This window comes from Mustela lutreola, chromosome 1 (assembly GCF_030435805.1).
Source record: "Mustela lutreola isolate mMusLut2 chromosome 1, mMusLut2.pri, whole genome shotgun sequence".
In the NCBI taxonomy this organism is placed as follows: Eukaryota; Metazoa; Chordata; class Mammalia; order Carnivora; family Mustelidae; genus Mustela; species Mustela lutreola.
In genome coordinates this window covers 236,977,867-236,998,176 of record NC_081290.1, presented here as the reverse complement: position 1 = coordinate 236,998,176, position 20,310 = coordinate 236,977,867, and the positions used below count along the sequence as shown (strand labels likewise).

The window sequence follows — 20,310 nt, the reverse complement described above, 5'->3', positions numbered from 1 at the left end:
CCAGAGTGTGTGCCTTGGGAATACACACAGAAAAGTTCTTTGCCCTTGTGGCGCTTATTGTTCTTTGGGGAAGACAGGCGAACCAGTAAACACAAGAACGTACATGTGTAGTGGCAGTCTGTTAACACTGTGATGGAAATGAACAGAATGCAATACGTGGAAGAATACAGTGTGAAATCGGGTGGGCAAGGAAGGCCTGCAGTCACCTGCAGGCTGCTGTGGGGGTGGGTAGGGAAGCACCGGTTTTACGAAGAGGAGGTAGAGATTTCCAGATAAAGGAAGAGCAGGTACAAATGTCCTGAGGGTCAAGATCTCAGTGTATTGGAGGACCTGAAAGGAGGCCTGGTGATGGGGAGGAAGGAAGGCAGAGGAAGAGAGGAAAGGAACAAGTTTGGAGAGTCAGGCATGTGTTGGATTATTAAGTCAGATAGAGTTTGGATTTGATCTGGAGTATCCTAGTAAACCACAGAAAGGTTTAACTGCTAGAGATGAATGGATGCCCTATAGGATTAACAGGTAGCTGGACAACAATTCCATGGGGTGGAAAGAAAAGGGAGAATTAAAAAAAGAAGAAAATTCAACCTCTCTAAAGTGCTCCTCTTGAAGACCATAGACACCTTAAAATCATCTAGAGTCTTCCACTTCTGAGGATGTTTTCCAAGAAAAATTGGGCAAAGGCACAAAGAGGTGTGAGCACCAATGTTTATCACAGCTATATTTATAATAGGAAAAAATAATCCTAGAAAAACCAAAGTGTCCCTCAGCAGGGGATAGCTATATAAAGTTTTGCTTAAATATATAATGGAATTATATGCATCCTTTTAAAATGCTGATGTCTTTGATACATTAAAGAAGAAAAAGATTTTATAAAATTATATGTTTGTTTCAGAAGGGATATTAAAAGAATAGAGAAAGGCTGGAATAGATAAAGTGTGAGTAGTGGTGTTCTCTGGTTAATAGAATTAAAATTGATTTTTGTCTTCAAGAAAAAAAACTTTCAAACAAGAGCATTAATATGTTTTTAGGCATGTCTTTGAAGCTTGTGCTTGCTATGAAGAATGTATTATAGAGGGGCAGGAGAAGCAGGGAGAGAAGGGTTATTTCAGTGGCCAAGTAAGACATGATGGTGTTGCATTTTGAGGGAGGCAGACAGAAGTGGATACATTTTGGTCTAACTAGAAAGTGGGACCAATAGAATTCAATGCTAAACAGTGTTTCAAGAACTGCTTTAAGAACTGAAGATACAGTGGTGAATAAAGCAGATGACATCCTTCTGTTTACTAAGGCAGTCTGGTGGGCAGTGAGATGCTGGAGCTCATTCATTCTGGCTCACGGGCTCATGGTTAAGTTTTCAGGAATTTTGACAGCTGGTTATTGCTGCCAATAATAACCCAGCCATTATTAAATAACCCAGCCATTATTAAAAATTAAATTATGTAAATCTGAAGTTAAGTACGTTTTATTAACATTAAATATTATAAATACTCAAAACTCATCACTCCCTGATTATTTTACTATTTACCTGTGTTCTTGAAGTTCTTTACATCTATTGTATCTCATGGAGGAAAATCATATAGTAAGTAGTATATTACTGTGCATTTCTTCCTAATTCCACTTTGGTGATGTTTGTAGCTTGACAATGGCCATAGTAGATTTACCCACAGAAATTAGCAAACGCTACAGATCAGGCCTTTTTCCCTTCTGAGAGCTGGGTGTTACACACGCTGTAGCATCTCCTTTGATAGGGTAATGAGCACAGCCCAAAGGTCAGGCAGCCAGAATCACAGCACTACCACTTGTTAACAATGGGATTTGGCTATGATACCTACTTTCAGTTTCCTCATTTGTATAATGGGACTGATAGTATCATATATTATATAGATAATATTTATTATTGAATGAAATAATCCATGTCAAGCGCAGTGCCAGGCACATACATATACCCAACAGATATAAGCAAATTATTCGTATGTTTATTCATAGAGAAGCAAGAATGGAATATGCAGGGAGGTCCATTATAGGCAGAACAAGGACAAAAATGCATGGCTGGAGGAGTCAGTTGGGAGCAGCTAACACTTTCTGGTGCGTGCAGCTTTATCTCATGGCTTCTAAGTCACGGAAAAGGAATCCAGGCTCTGCTCTGGGAGTACACAGCCACAGGCTGCAGGCCCAGCACAGGCAGCACTTAGTGGGCCCTAGGAGAAATGACTGAGATCAGAGAACTCAGACCAGGGGTGGGGCAGGGTGGACACAGTCATTCCAAGGGACAATGGGTCAGTGTCCAGTTTAAATGTAGCCTGTGGCAATGCAAGAGGAAGCTCTGCCCATGAAGACATTTGCAAGTCCACATTCAGATGCCCTTTGGGGGAAGCCAGAAAGTTGCTGGATAGGATTGAGAAGACCACAAGGAAAAGGGGTAGTTGGCTTGATCCCCAGGATATCAAGCAAAAGACGGAGGTCCCCAAACCTGCTCTGGGCAGCAGAAGTTTGCAGAGGAAGGGGTACTACTAAGCCCCCATAGTCGGGCTGAGAGGAGCGAGGCAAGAAGGCTACAGAGAACCCGGTTCAGGGAAGAGAAACAGCTCTGGCCTCTGATTTAAGGGTGGATGCGCACTGAACCCTGTGGCCTCCAGGGGGCGCTCAGGACCAAGCGTGGACAAGCGCTTTCTCCGCCCAGACCAGAGGGCTGGATGGAACTCTGGAGAAGCAGAAATGGCCACCTCAAGGGAACAGAGAAGCAAAGCCAGCCCTATTTGGGTCCCCTGAGAAGAGTTGCCTTGTGCCCTGTGACTGACATCAGAATGGCCAACACATCCACAGCCTGGGTTCCCGAATGGACACAGTCCTCTGCCTCTTAGCTGCTCCTGCTCAGAACTTGAGCTTCGGCAGAACTGTCTGCCATGCAGAAGACTCGGCCTGTCTAGTCCCTGTGGAGGTGGGGCAGGGGAGATGGGCAGGGGCTGGGGGAGGGCATGATGGGGAGGTTGGGAAGCAGAGAGGGAAGGGGAAGTCTCCTCTAATGCTATCTAAGCCCCGTTAGGGTAGAAAAGAATTAGGAAACAGTAGTGGAAAAGTTTTACAAATCACTCTTCCAGGATAGGTAGACCCAGGGGTGCTGTGAAGGGAACCAGTGCTGTGTGGGGAAAAAGAAACTAAACTGAAAATTGTCATCCTGTATATGTGCTCTGAGTCCTGCTAGGCCAGAGCAGGACTCTTGGGCCTGTCCTCCCTTGGGCCCACAGGACCATGCCATGTTCTGATAATATGACTACTGAAGACCCTCGCTGTGGATTTCCCTGGCCCCCTCTGCCTCTCTTTCTCTCTCAAAAAAAAAAAAAAAAAAAAAAAAAAAAAGGCAAAAAAAAGCACATTTTCATTTGTAAGTCAAACGAGAACATTGGGCCTGATGGCAGAGGCCTAGTGACATGTTCCAGAGGTCCCACAGATCTCTGTTTTCCTGTTGAGAGGAAACTTTGCAGAGTAGAAGGAGAATTTGAGACCTTTCCTAAGGTTATATAGGGGAATGTCAGGGGCATGGAGCCATCTGAGAGGGATCAGGGCCCTTTGGAGCTGGACTGGGGAACAGGGGTCCTGAAACCTCATCCTGGCCCATAGCTGACTGCCCATATTTGTCTTCTGATTCAGCAGCCAAGTCTCAGATGGGGATGAGGCAGGCTTTGGGAGTGGCCCCTAGGAGTACTGAAGATAGCAGTTACTAGAGATAGCAGGTAAGATTCTAGCGCTGGAGGAAGAGAGGCATGTGGGGATGGGACACTGGAGAGAGAAGCAAGACCAGGTAAAGGGCAGTGACAAGGGGACTTGTGACCCCTGGATTACAGTATGCTTCCTGTTATTAACACACCACCAATTCCCGATATTCCCCTCACCCCAGAAGTAAAGAAGGAATTCCCAGAAGGAATTGTTAGGAATTCAGTTGCAACATTAGCAATACTAGTTAGTAGGCAAAATCCATTATTGAGCACCTATTATGCACCAGGTAGTATTTTAGGTGGGGAGAATGTAATGGTAAGTAAGACGGGCAAAGCAAAGGAAAAAAAGCAACAAATAAATTGATGAAATTTCATGTTTTAATAAATGACACAAAAGAAATGTGTGAGCGTTTGAAATGGCTCGATAAGGTGGTCAAGAAAGGCTTCATTCAGAAGATAGCATTTAGGCAAGGCTCAGCAGTAAATATTGTGAAACACCAGTTAGAGTTCTGTTTATTCTGTGATGGGTAAATAAAGCCCTTTTCCCTTAAGGTGGAAATTCCCAGGAAAGACTATTTATTAAAATGCAATCTGCAAGAGAGAGACACCTCTTTCTGGCCCATTCAGCCCTTCCTTCCTAGGTGATTTTTCTAAGCATTTTGCCAGTGGGGGAGGGGGGGAAGAGGGGTGGGACTTGTACAAATGGCGACAGTGAAATATTATTGACCCATCAAGGGCAAAGCTGAAGGGGTTTGGGAATGCTCCAAAAGACCCTTGATGAAGTTTGTAAAAAGAGTATTTCTAAGTGTGTTTGTTAAATAGATATAAGTATCCGTGTCTTTATCTGTCTTAGAACATGGCTTGACACTTAGTACACAAAAATGGTAGTTTCCTCTACTTCTTTCCTACCCACCCCCCACCCCATTGTAGAGGTCCAACCACAGCAAGGTGATCATCAATCATTCTACGTCCTTCCTTGACCTTATGGGCACCTGGACCCATCACCAAGGTGATGAGAGTCACAGCCGGGTATCAACGGCACGGGCTAGTTACTGCTCGAAAGTCATTGAAGGGGGATGGGGCCTTTTGCCGGGAAAAGTTAGTCTTGGACTCAGATTTCTGTCCAGACCCTGACCTTATTTGCACTGATGTAATCAGCTAATATTGGCATAGTTGTGAGAGATGGGACTTGGAGGATCAGCAGGCCATGGTGGGGGTGGTGCTGCCACCATCTCTATATAGGGAGCTGAGCTGGAACCCAGAGCTGTCTGTAGTGCCTCAGCATGGCTCGGGCACTGGGAACACCCATTGCACTGGGATTGGTGGGCCTATGCTGGTCTCTGGCTGTTGCCCACCCTCTTCCTCCGTGAGTAAAGCTTGAGCTGGGGAAGGACTGGGGACTGGGCTAGACTGGGTTAGAGCCATTTTTTAGGCCAGGGCAACTGTGAAGACAGGTGTGAAGAACGAAGGGAGAGGAATTGGGCCCAGTGGATCCAGACAACTGTCTTCTCTCTAGGGACGGTACTCCAGGGAACAGGACTGAAGGTGGGAGTGGGACCAGAGGGAACCCAGGTGTGACCGGTAAGGCCCTGCCTCCCTGGAGTCTGTCTGTCCAGTTGCGTCTCTGCAACGTTATTACCTGACTGGTCTTTTCCTTGCACCTCCCCACCCCCACCCCAGAGCTCTGCTTGGATGGCTCGAGCTTTGATGCTGCCACCCTGGATGAACACGGGGCCATGCAGTTTTTTAAAGGTAGGAGGGACTGGGATTGGGGCATTTGGGACTTCAGACTTGGTCCCATTCTCTGAGGGTGTATCTGCCTGTGGGAGATCTTGGAAGTTATCTGAGGGCATCACCCATAGCTTCTTGGTAACTATCACAGGAGGCCAAAACTTTGTTCTGGGTCCCTCAATAAGTGTGTGTTTTTCAGGGGAGTTTGTGTGGAGCAGTAAAAAATGGGTCCGGGAGTTAATTTCAGAGAGGTGGAAGAATTTCACCAACCCTGTGGATGCTGCATTCCGCCGTGGTCACAACAGTGTCTTCCTGATCAAGGTACTGCTGGGGTAAGGTCAGGGCTGGGCCAGGAAGTGCTGGAATGGACACTAGAGACCCTCCCTCTAGAGACCCTCAGGTGGCCCTAGATGGACCCCTTACAGTGGGTTCCTGGTTTCCTTCCCCTATGCCTTCATTCCCTGAAAAAGCTCAAGCTAAGAGAGTATACGTGCATGTGGGCCTGGCAGCCATAGCAGCTAGTGGCTCTTCTTCAGGCCCAATCTCTGTCCAGACCTCTCTGCTGCTCCTCATGCTGTTGGCCATCCTTCCCTTCCTGGTAATGTCTTCCCTTGGTCTCTGACTCTGCCTCCCATACTCTTCATATGGTGGCCAGGCCGTTCATAACAATGGCACCTAGCCAAGGGGTCAGGGGAAGATGAAATCTAGTCTGCTGTGCTCACAAAGTCCCATGGCCTGGCCCTGACTGTGTCTGCTTGGAGGAGGGGCACCTTCTCCTAATTTGTACAAGGTGCCATGTGCTTGCGGCAGCGCTCACTCCCAGCTTTAGGTTCCCTCCTGCCTCTTTCTTGCTGTTTTCCAGCTTCCCATCCTCAGCAAGTCCCTGAATGTTCCTTGGAGATCTGTCCCAGCCCTTTAAAACACCCTCCCTGAGTGATCTCAACTACTGTCATGGCTCTGAGGACTCTCTATGTTGTGGACACCAGATCTGGCTCCTCCCAGAGCTCCAGATATCTCTTTCTAATTTCCTGGCAGATATCTTTGGCTTAGAAGTTCTGTGGGTACCTCAAATTCAGTATCCCCAAATCAAGCTTAGTATCTTTCTTACAAACTCACCCTTTCTGCTGTGTCCTCTATTTCATTAAGTGGCACCACCCTGTGCCAGTTCCTGCAAGTCAGGTACACTTGGGTCTCGAGATCTGGGCTTTGGTTATCTTTTCAAGCTTATCTCCTCCCCGACCACAATCACTGTGTGCCAGCTCCATGAGACTACATATAATTCTCTGAGCATGCTCTGCACCTGCTGCCCCCTCTGCTGGTGACACCCTTTATACAATTGTCACACTGAATTCCTACTCCGTTTTCAACTCTTGGCCCCAATGCTTCCTCCTCAGTGAAGCCTTCCAGGAATTCTCTGGGTAGGCTTAAGCACTCCCTCTATATTCCCCATGCACTTCACCTGTTTCTACTTTGGTGGTTGCATGGCTAGGATTGTAAGAACCTTTCTGCTTTTGTACAGTGGACTCCTTGAAGGCAGAGCCTGTCCTGTCATCCCTTTATCCCCAGCGCCTTTCACAATATCTGGCATATGGTAGTCATTCAGCAACTGTTTCTCAAGTAAACGGATGGATAAACAAACAAATAGGTGAACGAATGAATGTATGAATGGATGGATGATTGCAGGATGACTATTTGTGGATGTGTTTGCCAAGACTAATGGTATTACAGATAAGTGTATCATGAAAGTGTCAGACGTGTGCATGTGCTATAGCAACGGGGGGGATTTGCGCAGTCAAGCTGATAGTATGTATTTGTGCAAGGGGCAGCACACAGTCGTCCACAGGTTAATTGAAAGTGTGTAGGGGCGCAAGGGGGATATTGTATAAATGCAGTAGATTAGAGATGTAATGTATGAATGCAGGTGGCAGTATGTGGGGTCCACAGTTAAAAATAGAGTGATTTGTATGCAGGGAGATAAAGTCTGGGTGTATCCTCCTGAGAAGGAGAAAGGATATCCAAAGTTGCTCCAAGAAGAGTTTCCTGGAATCCCATCACCAGTGGATGCAGCTGTGGAATGTCACCGTGGGGAATGCCAAGAGGAGGGTGTCCTCTTCTTCAAAGGTCAGCACAGGCTGGAATAAGAAAGCCTGGAGTAATGGTGGGCTGGTGGTGATTGAGGTAGTGGCAGGTAGTGGTACCACTACCTGAGGTAGTGGTGATGGAGCACCATGTGGCTTCCCAAGGAAGGGAGGAAATAGAGAAGCTGGTTATGGTCTAGAGGTCAAATAGGGGAAGGAGAAGAAGTCACCCTGCATGAGATAACCAGGTGTACTTCTGCTAAAATTCTTCACTGTTCTCCATCATCCTTAGGATGAATGTATGTTCTTTAGTCTTACATACTAGATTCTCCATGGCCAACTTCCTACTGACCTTCCAGTCTTGATACTCATCATGCCTTTATCTTGAATATGAAGTTCCAGAGACTCTACACTGTTCCCTGTACACCTCATTTGCTCCATGCTTCAGACTTTCCTCCTTCTGGAGTTCCATCTCCTCCTCATCTCTGCCCTGTAATTCCTGCTTTAGGTATGAGTTTAAATATCACCTTCTCTGGAAACCTTTCCCTGTCTCCTCCAAATGCACTTGCTGAGCCAATCATATGCATTTTGCTGCTGAAGTTTATTATATGATCACTCTCTTCAACCGTTTCCCTGCTTGGCTGTGAGTTCCACGGGGTTAGGACTGTATCTGGCCCATCATGGGGCCCACTGCTAGCTTAAGGGAGGGCATAGCCTGGCCTCACTGAATGTTTGTTGACTGATTGGACAAAGGTAACCAAACGTGGTTCTGGGACTTGGCTACGGGAACCAAAAAGGAGCGTTCCTGGCCAGCTGTCGGGGAATGCTCCTCTGCCCTGCGATGGCTCGGCCGCTACTTCTGCTTCCGGGGTAACCAATTCCTGCGCTTCCACCCTGTCACGGGAGAGGTGCTTCCAAAGTACCCTCTGGATGTTCGAGACTACTTCATACCCTGCCCCGGCAGAGGTGAGAAAGCCCCAGCCCCTGAAATCCACCTGAATTCACCTACCTTCCCTGAGTTTGCAGACCCCACCTACCCTAGCTCCTACTTTAATTCTGTGATATAGCACCTTGGCCCTTGCCCTAGCCCAATCTCCATTTTGGACACTTCCAGTTGTCCTCCCATGGAAGAGGTCTACATCCCCACTAACCCTAGCCATCTCGGCCACCTCAGACTTCATTCTGACCTCTGGCCTCCCTCTGTGTTCCCCCTCACCTATTTCTCTTCCCAGGCCATGGACACAGGAATGGGATGGGCCATGGGAATGGTACCCATCATGGCCGTGGGGATATGCACTGTAGCCCACATCTAGTCTTGTCTGCACTGCTGACCGACAACCATGGTGCCACATATGCCTTCAGTGGTGAGAGATGCCTCCTGACTCCACCATCTCTGCCCTCCATACCTCCTGTCTCTTTCATATATCTCTGATTACTTCCTCCATTTTCATCACTGCATGCTTTATTTTGTCCCCTTGGGCCCCAACCTTAGCCTCCTTGGCATGCAGTTTTTTATCCCTCATCTCCTCTGGTGCATATTGCTCATCCTTGTCTCTCATTGCCCAGGCCTCTAACTTCATCTGCCTGACTACCTCACAGGACCATCTACTCTTAGGTCTGTGCCCTCTTTCTGTCTCTATGACTCCTCATATCCCCTTAGCTCTTGCATGTCTTGCTAGGTCCTCTAGCTCCCCTTAAGCATATCCTCAGGAACTCAATCTTTTCCCAAGTGCTTCTTGGTTCTTAGCTCAGGCCTCTGGACACAGCATTACCTGGGGATGAGATGTTCCTATTGCTGAGAACCAGCCGAGAAACTTTGGGTCCCTTAGACCTCTAGGAGATAGATTTGCTGGCCTAAGGAGGTTTCTTCTCTTAGTGACCAGATAGATATCTCTCTCCAGACCTTTGGCATTAGTTAGTAAAAGCCATGTAAGGATACCTAGGGATGTTCTGGCGTTAGTCAGGCAGAGAGCAATGAGTCTTGATACACCTTGAATAGCTCAAGAGAAGGAGTAAACAAATTCTCAGCCTAAGATATACATATGATCAGATATAAATGTAAAATAGTGGTGAGAACACAGAACAGTGAAAATCCATTTTTGCTCCTAACTCCTGGACAAATCTGATCAGATATGACTACCAAGCTATTATGAAAAAGACACAGTTGTGAGGAGAGTATTTCCCCACAACAGGAATGCATGGTGTAGTGAGAACATTAATCCATGAAGAAACACACACCTGCAGTGAAAATATAGACTTATACCCAGAATATATGCCATAGTAAGAACACATAATTATCAACATGTAGCTGTGGTGAGAGCATGGGACTATTGGAAGGACAGACAGAAAAAGGGAGACAGAGATAGAGGTAGGTAGGTAGAGATATTGAGGAAACAGGGCCGTAGGGACCACATAAAGATGTACAGAGAATACCCAACCATGGAGAGATCATAGAACCTCCAGGCCATGTGGCCATGGATAGAATGCAGCTGAACTCCTAAATCAAAAGTATTAAATATGTTTCCTAGCTGATGAGAGAACACTGTTACGTTAAAAATCCCCAGCTGAGGTGACAACCCTAGTGTAACCCAGCTACTTAGCATAGGGCTGGTCCTCTCCCCTCTCTGACATATCTTTCTCTGTTCTCTGCCCCCTAGCTCCTTACCCATTGTTTCTGCTTTTTCACAATGTTGGCTTGCACAAGGCCCATCATGCCCTCTCCCTTCTCCTAGTCATGATCTTTCAACCTCAGGTCCAGCTGGGAGCTGTCTCTGCTGCTCTCTTTTTTCCTGCTTGGGTTGCCAGAGAGGAAATCTGACCGACCCAGCCCATATTTTTATTCTAGCCCACACTGAAGTGGTTGCTGGCCAGTCTGTGCATTGCCTGGTGAGGCATCAGGGGCTTATCACTTATTTCCTCTGCACAAAGAGCACCACAGCCCATCTCAAAATAGGGATCATAAGCAGGGTAGTTTCTGCAGGAGGTGAAGATGGCTATGTAGTCACTATGGCATGCCTGGTAAACAGCTATAAAGGGAGCTTGTGGCTATCGTGAGAACATTGGCTATTTATGCAACAAGTGTTTATTGAGCACCTGAGAGGCACCAGATGTAGGTCTAAGCACTGGAATACAGGAGGCAGCATGGAAGATGAGACAGGTGCCCTCACACAGCCTGACAAGGGGAGAAAGGACCATAAGAAAAGGAAACAAGAGACTACTTTCAGGTAGTTGTGAAGTGTTATGGGAACATCAGGATGTTCCTTATCCTCAAATATCATTTGGAGGTGGTATAAATGGATTTAAAAATTGTTAATGTTTAAAAATATAAAATAAAAAATGTTAGGTGTCAAAGAAAAGCTGTGAAGAAATTAAGACAGGATAATGAGATAGAGGTGAGGAAAATGAGGGGGACCTTCTTTGAAGAGATGCTTTTTGAGCTGATATTTCAGTAATAAAAACACATTAGGTAAGTAAATAAGATAAAATCAGAGAGGGAGGCAAACCATAAAAGACTTATTTTATTTATTTATAAGAGAGAGTGAGTGAAAGTGAGTGAGCGAGAGTGCACAAGCAGGGGGAAGCACAAAAAGGAGAAGCAGGCTCCCCACTGAGCAGGGAACCTGATGTGAGACTTGATTTCAGGACCCTCAGATAATGACCCGAGCCAAACACAGACACTTAAATGATTGAGCCACACAGGTGTGCCAAGAGACTCTTAACTATAGGAGACAAACCGAGGGTTACTCAAGGGGAAGGAGGTGAGAGGGATAGGATAACGGGGTGGTGGGCATTAAGGAAGGCACTTGAGATAATGAGAACTGGGTGTTGTAAACAACTGATGAAATCACAAAATTCTACCCCTGAAACTAATAACACACTGTACTTTAACTAAATTGAATTTAAATTTAAAAAAATTTTTTTAAGCATTAGGTACATAAAGCACTGGGGGAAAAACATTTTAGAGAGGATAGATAGCATATACTTTGAGGAATCAGGAAAGGAGGCCAGAGTGGCTAGAGAACAGTGTAAGAGCAGGTGAATGGCTTGAAAAGAGGGAGACAGAGGACAAATTACATATACCTGGTAAGGATTTTCAACTGTGAAAGAAAACCAGGAGGGGGTCTTGAGCAGGGCTGTGATATGTTCTCACTTATTTTTTGAAGATCATCCTGGAGCACACAGTCATTAGAGATACAATGTTGTAAGCAGGGAATCCAGCTAGTAGTTCTTGCAGTTGTCTGGATTAGAGGCAATGATAGTGTGGACTAGGATAATAGCACCAGAGGTGGTGAGGAGTCATCTTGATATCTTTTGGAGGTCGAGGTAATAGCCTTAACCAATGGACTGAATATTGGTTGGAGTGGGGAATGAAAAAGAGAGGTCTTAAGAATGACTTAGCTTTCTGGGACTAGGCAACTGGGTGACTGGTGGTTTCCTCTTTCTAAAATTGGAAAGATGAGGTAGGTGTGTGTGTGTGTGTGTGTGTGTGTGTGTGTGTGTGTGTGTGTGTTTGGCAGGGAGCAGACATCAGCTTGGACACTGTAGGGTTTTGGTGTCTAATGGCCCCAAGTAGACATATTGGGCAGGCGGTTAAGTTTGAGCCTGATGCCCAAAGGAGAGGTCTATGAAAGCTGAGGAGAACAGATCCAAAGTCATCAGCATGTAGATGGTATTTAAAGCCCTAGACGGGGTGAAATCACCAAGAGAGTGAGTGTAGGTAGTGAAGAGGCCCAAACTAGAGGATTCCAATATAAGATATCAGGCTGAAGAGAAGGGTAGTAAAAAAAAAAAAAAAAAAAAAAAAACAGAGGAACACTGGAAGAGGCTGGTATCACAGAAGCCAAGATCCAAAAAAAGATATTTCAAGAAGAGAGTCGTGAGCAGTCAAATGCTGCTGAGAGGTGGAGCAGGATGGAGACAGAGAATTGATGATTAGATTTGGCAAGTTGGAGGGCACTGACGACCTTGAAAAGTACGGTTTCAGTGGAGAAGGGAAACAAGTGTTAAGTGAAGCGGTTAAGGAAGGAGAGGTAAATGGGAACTTAGATAATTCCCTTAATAAATCTTTATGAGGAGGGGAGAAGAAAATCAGGGCACTTGTCTGGCTACTCCCTCACTCTCCTGCCACATCAGGGGATTAGGGAACACAGCCAGAGTGAGAACATTTGGTGGGATCATGCTGCGTTGCTTTTCTTTTACCTTCTGGTCACTGTCCCTCATTGTCTATAATATCTCTGTACATGGATGTCTGAGATGCATAGGGAGCCCCTGCCAAACCCCATGACATTGGCCCCACTTGGCACCTTAGCCACTGTTCTCCATGCGCGCCCTTCTGTCAGGCCCCTAGTGACTCCAGCTCCAATCAGGGCACCATGCCAAACTTTGCTGCTCAAGTCCTGCTCTATTTCCTCTCACCCAGCCTCTTCCCTCTTGGCCTCCATGTATTCTCTCCCCCTTCTCAGGACCTATCTCTGCACCTGTTACTTGCCTATTCACTGCCTGGCCTTTTACCATCAGTACTAGAGAGGTACCTCTGATACCCGACAGGGTCCCACTACTGGCGTCTGGACACTAGCAAGGATGGGTGGCACAGCTGGCCCATTGTCCATCAGTGGCCTCAGGGTCCTTCAGCGGTGGATGCAGCCTTTTCCTGGGACAGTAAAGTCTACCTAATCCAGGTATGTGTTGGGAGAGAGGCTTGAAATGGGGACTGGGAGAATATCCAGCTCTATGCTGATAAATTCCTTGGTCTTCCAGGGCACTCAGGTATATATCTTCCTGACAAAGGGAGGCTATACTCTAGTAGATGGTTATCCAAAGAGGTTGGAGAAGGAATTTGGGAGCCCTCATGGGATCAACCTTGAAGCTGTGGATGCAGCCTTTATTTGTCCGGAGACTTCTCGGCTCCACATTATGGCAGGTGAGGGGCATCTGGATAATGAAGGGTGGCTTGTTCTGCTACTTCTCCATTTCATAGATCACCTCAGGGCATGGGGAAGGGTAAGGTGTGAGTCCCATGATGTGGAAGCAATGTTTTGTCTGTTGCCTTCTTCCTAGGACGGAAGCTGTGGTGGCTGGACCTGAAGTTAGGACCTCAAGCCACGTGGATGGAGCTTCCTTGGCCCCATGAGAAGGTTGACGCGGCCCTGTGTATGGAAAAGTCCCTCGGCCCCAGCTCATGTTCTGCCCATGGTCCTGGCTTATACCTCATCCATGGCTCTGATTTGTACTGCTACAGTGATGTGGAGAAACTGAGCACAGCCAAGACTCTTCCTCAGCCCCAGAGAGTGGAGACCCTCCTGGGCTGCGGTCATTGACAGGAGCATTCTTGGGATAAATCTGGCCCAGTTCCTTCTCCCTATTTCCCTCACAATAAAGCCAGAGTGCTTCTTTGCTGGACTCAAGGGTCCCTGGTGGTGGAGGAGTCTCATTTCTTTCTTGTAACTGAGGAGCTAGTAATATCTCTTTGGAGGCTGTCAAGTTCAAACAAGGCTGTGGGAAGCAAGGGAGGAGAGGGCTAAGGGAAAACTCCCAGAAGTAGACTCACACTCTAGACCATGACCTCATCTGGTTTAAGGCTAACCCCTCCTGACCTGGTGGTCCCTTGCCTTATGTGAATTTGGTGGATAGAACCACCTGCCACACAGGGCTTTGTACTGGGAGGCCAGGCCATTGAGTGGTTTCTGATAAGTACCAGGTACCACTGGACCAGAAGAACTGCCTAAGGTTCCTTCACCAGCCTCAATGGCTGGGAGTCCCTCTCAGAAGCCCAGGAGATGAATCTGGGCTTCTCAGATCAGGATGCACCCAGGGCTTGAGGTTGGCTATGGCTGGAAACAGAGGTTAGGGGTGAGGCACCAGAGCTGTGGGGTCCACTCTGAAGAAGTGTCTTGAGCTTTCCCCTTCATCCCTGATGGAGTCTAAATGATTCTCATGGGGCTGGGTGCCCCTCCTTCAATCTGAGAGGTGGGGGTAAGGCCAGAGTCTTGGGTCTGGGCCTTATTCAGTTGATGTGTGACATCTGGGCCCATTACTGTGTCATGCCAGAGCGCTTTGCAGTGTCTAAACAGTTATCCAGCAACTCTGGTACTTAGGTTAACTTCCTCCTCTCTATCAAAAGAAGAAATTTAAGTCTCTTCTTTCTTCTCTTTTCCAACCTGCTCTGTCACAGGGAAGCCTCCAGCTTGTCTCCAAGGAACTCCCAGAAAAGGTCCCACTCATGCTTCTTTCATTCACTCCGCAGCTCCTAGGAGCAGAACAGTGTGTCAGTCAATGAATCACACAGTCTGTGCCTCAAGAATCTCCAACTGTACATTAGAGTCAAGAGGGGACCCCAGACAAGGTGTTAGTGAGATAATAAATAAATGAATAAAGTGAGATAGATATTAAGGTGGAAGAGCCTATCTATATACAAAGGAGAGTTGAATCGCAATACCTGGGATGGAGGGGTTAGAAAAGACCTCACACGTAACACTTAATCTGAATTTTAAAAGATGAGTAGAACGTATGGACGTCCTTTAATAAATTCAGTACCTACTATGTACTACCGTGCCAGGAACATTATAGGCAGAGGAGGCAACATGAGCAAAAAAAAAAAAAAAAAAAAAAAAGCCAGAGCAGAGGAAATAGCCAGGACTGGGAACCACAGTTACTTAGGAGGGCTAAAAGAGGGGCTGATGGGAGGTGAGGCTGGAGAAGGAGGCAGGGGCTTGTCAGCTCATGTCAGGCTAAGAAGCACAGCTTTTGTCTGTCTTTGGGACAATGAAGACTTACTAAGAGACTTTAAACATGGGCGTGGCATGCTGAGGTTTGCATTTTAGAGAGATCATTCTGACTATGGCAGGGAGGATGCTGGGTGAAAGGAGCCCACAGTGAATATGAGGAGACTGCTGAGGTGGGCGCTGTGGCCCACGTGGTAAACCACATAGATCTGGGCACTGGGTGGCAAAAGAGATGAAGAGAAAAAGGCAGATTAAGAATATTTAGAAGATGTAATCAGAGAGGGAGACAAACCATAAGAGACTCTTAACCATAAGAAACAAACTGAGGGTTGCTGGAGGGGAGGGGAGTGTGGGGGATGGGGTCACTGGGTGATGAGCATTAAGGAGGGCACGTGATAGAATGAGCACTGGGTGTCATATACAATGGATGAATTACTGAACTCTACCTCTGAAACTAATAATACACTATATGTTAATTAAATGGATTTAAATTTTAATAAAACTGCACCAAAAATATTTAGAAGACAGTCTATAGGACTTGCTGATAGATTGGATAGAGGGGTGAGGGAAAGTGAGAAATCTCACATCCAAAAGGCTCCATGGGTCTTTTCCCCATTCACAATTGTACCTCCTCTTCCCAGACTTCCCATGGCACCTCTTGTAATTCACTCCATAGCTAACAAGCTTCTCTATACTCTTTACGCACTCCACAGAGTGTTCTCTATCTCTTTACCTCCATCAGGCTCTGCCCTAGGGTCCCTCCTCCTTTCCCTATAGCTGTCCCAAGAGATGGGCAAAAGTATTAATTTTAGCATGACCCCCATACACATCTGTACCACTTCTCTTCCTCTTTCTATGCAGGCGAAATTTCCCTTTCTTTGGCATCCTGCAAGTGAGCCATACCATTCTCATGGCCATCGTCTACCAACCACCTGTGTTCTCTCAGTTGATGAAGCCATCCAATTAGTATGGCCAAGCCTTAGTGATTATTCGCAATTGCTCCACCTGTGAAAAATCTTAAATTCCACCATCCCACTTGTGACCACTTCTTACCTTTATCCCTCTGCCTCCTGCACTTCAGCTCCTTGCCTTTAGAGAATTTTAATCCTTTTATTATCTTCCAGTCCTCCATTGTCTGAATTTCCTACCCAAACTGAACATCAAGATCAATCACCTGAACAACTTTCTTAACAATACTTTTTTAAAAAAATATTTTATTTATTTATTTGACAGACAGAGACCACAGTAGACAGAGAGGCAGGCAGAGGGCGAGGGGGAAGCAGGCTCCCCACTAAGCAGAGAGCTGGATGCGGGGCTCAATCCCAGGACCCCAGGGCTCGATCCAAGGACCCCAGGATCATGACCTGAGCTGAAGGCAGAGGCTTTAACTCACTGAGACACCCAGGCTCCCCTAACAATACTTTTATTTCTGTCCCCTTTAACGTCTATTTAATCAAGCCATAAAGAAGGAAAAGAAAAGAAATACAAAAGCCAACGTTAGGTGGAGAGAGTGAGAACTTTAGAATCAAACATGTCTGAATTCCAATCCCAGCTAGGCTACTTACTAATTCTATATATCTGAGAAACACCTTCTCTGAGCCTTGTGAGTGGTGTATGTGTGTATACAAAATAGAAATGTGTATTGTAACAATGACTATTCAGTATGCATGTGTGTGTGCAAAATAGAAATGTGTGTATGCAAAATAGAAATGTGTATTGTAACAATGACTATTCAGTAAGCATATAGAAATTACTTCAGGGGCGCCTGGGTGGCTCAGTGGGTTAAGCCGCTGCCTTCGGCTCAGGTCATGATCTCAGGGTCCTGGGATCAAGTTCCGCATCGGGCTCTCGGCTCAGCAGGGAGCCTGCTTCCTCCTCTCTCTCTCTGCCTGTCTCTCTGCCTACTTGTGATCTCTCTCTGTCAAATAAATAAATAAAATCTTTAAAAAAAAAAAAAAAAGAAATCACTTCAGATAGTCCAAGTAGAGAATGATTTAATGCAAAAAATTTGTTACAAAGTTGTAAGGGAGGGGGTGTGCCTGGCTGATTCAGTTGGTAGAGCATGCAGCTCTTGACCTCAGGGTCGTAAGTTCAAGCCCCACGTTGGGCAAAGAGCTTACTTAACAACAAAAACAACAAAGTTGTAAGGGAAGTCTGAGAAACATAAAAAGGAAAGCAGAATTACCCAGAGATCAGGAAACTACCTTTAATCTTGGTTTAGGGGAGCAAAATGGAGAAAAGAGGAGCCCAAAGATCAAGGAGATGGAACCTACAGTTCTACACGGGCTGCTGATGCACCTGGAGTATTGCTGAACCACTTCCACTTTTGCTAGGCAGGAGCCACTGCTGCTGATGTGGCCAGAGAGCCTGCCAAGAGCAAGAGGACCTCTCCCCTCTCCCTCCCTCATGTGAGGGTTCCCATGGTGGAACCTAACTGGAACGAAGTGACAAAGGCATCTGAGAAATGTGGTTTTCAGATTTCCAGCCCTTCCCAGGGTAGAGTATAGAAGAGTGGGTGTGGAGATGAGTTCCAGCAGGCAATATCTGCCACATAGATTCAGCATAACTCTTAGTTGCAAGTAATAAAACCCAACTCAAATCAGTGTTAAGTACAAAGGAAATTTACAGACTTATGTGACTTTAGACCAAGGTAAATATACATGTTAAATTGATGTTACCAGGCATTCGTCTCTCTCTACCCTGTAGCTCTGCTTTCTGTTGGCTTTGTTCTCAGGCAGGCTCATCCTTCCCAGTGGCAAGATGTCTACCAGGTTTACCTTCTATGAGCAACTCTTGCCCAGCAGTTTGCAGGAAAATTCCTGGATCTGATTTCATCATGTGCCCATTTCTGAATTGATCACTTTGACCTGATTATGGGTTAGGAACTCAGTCGCTGACATGGGTATGGGACTGGGTGATTCCCATCTGAACCACATAGACTTAGAGTGGGGTGGGATGGATCTTTAAAGAACACTTATGTGCTTTTACCAATAAGAAGGGGGGTGGTGTTTGCTGTGCAGCTAACAACAGAGGCAATGAATGTACTCCATTCAAACTTCTTCTACTCCTCAGCTAAAGACTTTGACGATGTTGATATCACTAGGCACAAAATCCCTCAACTTCTTGCCTGCTCCACTTTATTAATTACCCTACCTATACCCTTGCCCTCTCCCCTTTCCCATCAGCCTATAAAGTTAAGGTGTCCAGTTCTTCTCCATGAGCCCTTGATCCTACCTCCTCTCGTTGTCTCTGGACTCTCCCTCCATCTCGCATCATCTTTTTTCTTTATTTTCTAATTCATCTTCTCTACTGGTTTCTTTTTGTAGTTGATGCCTATGTTTAAAAAGGACAAAACTAGAATCTTTAACTTCCTATCACTCTTCAGCTACAGTCTATTCCTCCTTCCGAATTTCTTAAAAGGGAGGTAGGCACTTATGCCACTTCATTTTCATTTGTTTAATTCACTGTATCGTGGTTCCTGCCCTCGTTTTCTGCTGACACAGATCTTATCATGGGGATCCAGGCCTTCAGTGTTGCCAGATTCAGAGGATACTCTTTTGCTTTGAACTTATTGGAAATCTTTGCTGCATTTGATGCTGTTGACCACTTCTTCCTCCTTGAAAGTCTCTCCTCCTTTGGACTTCTTCCATGACATTACTCTCTGCTGATTCTTCTCTTACTGTTTCTTCTCAGTTTTCTTCTTAGCCTTCTTCTCCTCTACTGGTTCCCCAAGTGCTGGTACTCCTAGAATTCAGGCCTATGTCTTTTTTCTAAGTCTTTTTTCTCACCCTGTATGTTCTTCCTGGGAATGTATTAGAATAGTTCTACTGAAGAAAGGGGTTGAGCAAGACCATGCCAGGGATAGCATGTGGCTTATGAATTCCATTCCATATATTTGAAAGGATTTTACTCCTTATAAATTTTTTTGTTTATTTGTCAGAGAGAAAGAGAGCACAAGCAGGGGGAGTGGCAGGCAGAGCAGGCAGAGGGAGAAGCAGGCAATTGAGCAATGGGCCCATTGTGGGACTCAATCCCAGCACCCTGGGATCATGACCTGAACCAAAGGCAGATGCTTAACCAATTGAGCCACCCAGGCATTCCTCCTTATAGATTTTCAAATGATAATAACACCCAGAAGAAAGAGGGTTTATTGAGTCAACTACAAGAAAGATTGCACTATCAAAGCAATACTTCCAGGTAGTGGTAGAAAAGGCTGCCTTTACTTCATTAAGTGTCTTTGCTGCTAATAGAGATGAAAGATCTATTCTCCCATATATGGTGCCAACTGCCTGGTAATGCTAAATGGTTGGTCTATTAATCCAAAGAGCATAAAGCTGTACTTTTATTAAGTGACTCTGGATAGATCTGCTTCTAATTCAAGTTTAGGAATAAATAGGTCCAGGTAATGATTTTAAAAGATCTCTGCCTCAGAGGGACCTAAACTGGTCAGAACCACACACTGAGCATCTGAGGCAGTTCATAGGCTATTGGCTGCTCCTAGGTAGTGGAGAACATCAGAAGTGGGAAGAGATACAATAGAGGATAGATGAAGGACACAGGTTGATTCCCCATTGATCAGAAAGCTCTGCAGAGAGGAAAAAATCAGGGATTTAAGAAGACTGTGTGGGTCAAACTGTACTACATGTGAACTGTAAAATTTGCTTTTTATATCTTAGCTAATTAGACTCCTTCCCCCCCCCCCCCCACTATCTGCATATGTCTGGTTATCTGAAGAGATTTTCCTGAATATTGGAGCCACCCTATTCAATGGGGTTGGAAAGACAAGTATTCTGCTTTGTAAACAGGTGATATTTCTGGATTTTTTCATTTGTTTCAGCAGAACTCTGGAAGTCATCTCTTTATTCATAATTCCACAGCCAATCAATCAGTTGATCACTATTTTTTTGTGAATTCTACCTACTGTACATTTATTAAACCTGTGCAACTTTTTTTATTCCTACTCCTACCACTATAATCATCTGCTACTTAGACTACATCAGTTGCCTCCTAACTGGTCCCCACACTGCCAGTTTTCCTCTCCTCCTACCTATTGTCCATTTAGCAGTGGAA

At 45.7% G+C, this 20,310-nt stretch overlaps 1 protein-coding gene across 2 annotated transcripts; it reads left to right on the top strand.

Annotated features, from left to right (window-relative positions):
* Nucleotides 1-4,965: 4,965 nt before the first annotated feature.
* Nucleotides 4,966-13,918, top strand: HPX (hemopexin). Of its 2 annotated transcripts, XM_059134728.1 has the most exons (10): nucleotides 4,966-5,076; nucleotides 5,227-5,291; nucleotides 5,391-5,462; nucleotides 5,641-5,762; nucleotides 7,412-7,562; nucleotides 8,273-8,485; nucleotides 8,752-8,883; nucleotides 13,067-13,197; nucleotides 13,277-13,439; nucleotides 13,577-13,918. In XM_059134728.1, the coding sequence occupies exons 1-10, from the start codon at nucleotides 4,994-4,996 to the stop codon at nucleotides 13,834-13,836; spliced, it is 1,392 nt and encodes a 463-aa protein (XP_058990711.1). In that variant the 5' UTR covers nucleotides 4,966-4,993; the 3' UTR covers nucleotides 13,837-13,918. The 2 variants fall into 2 exon arrangements, with proteins under 2 accessions (XP_058990711.1, XP_058990721.1); XM_059134738.1 differs by lacking the exon at nucleotides 8,752-8,883.
* Nucleotides 13,919-20,310: the final 6,392 nt, after the last annotated feature.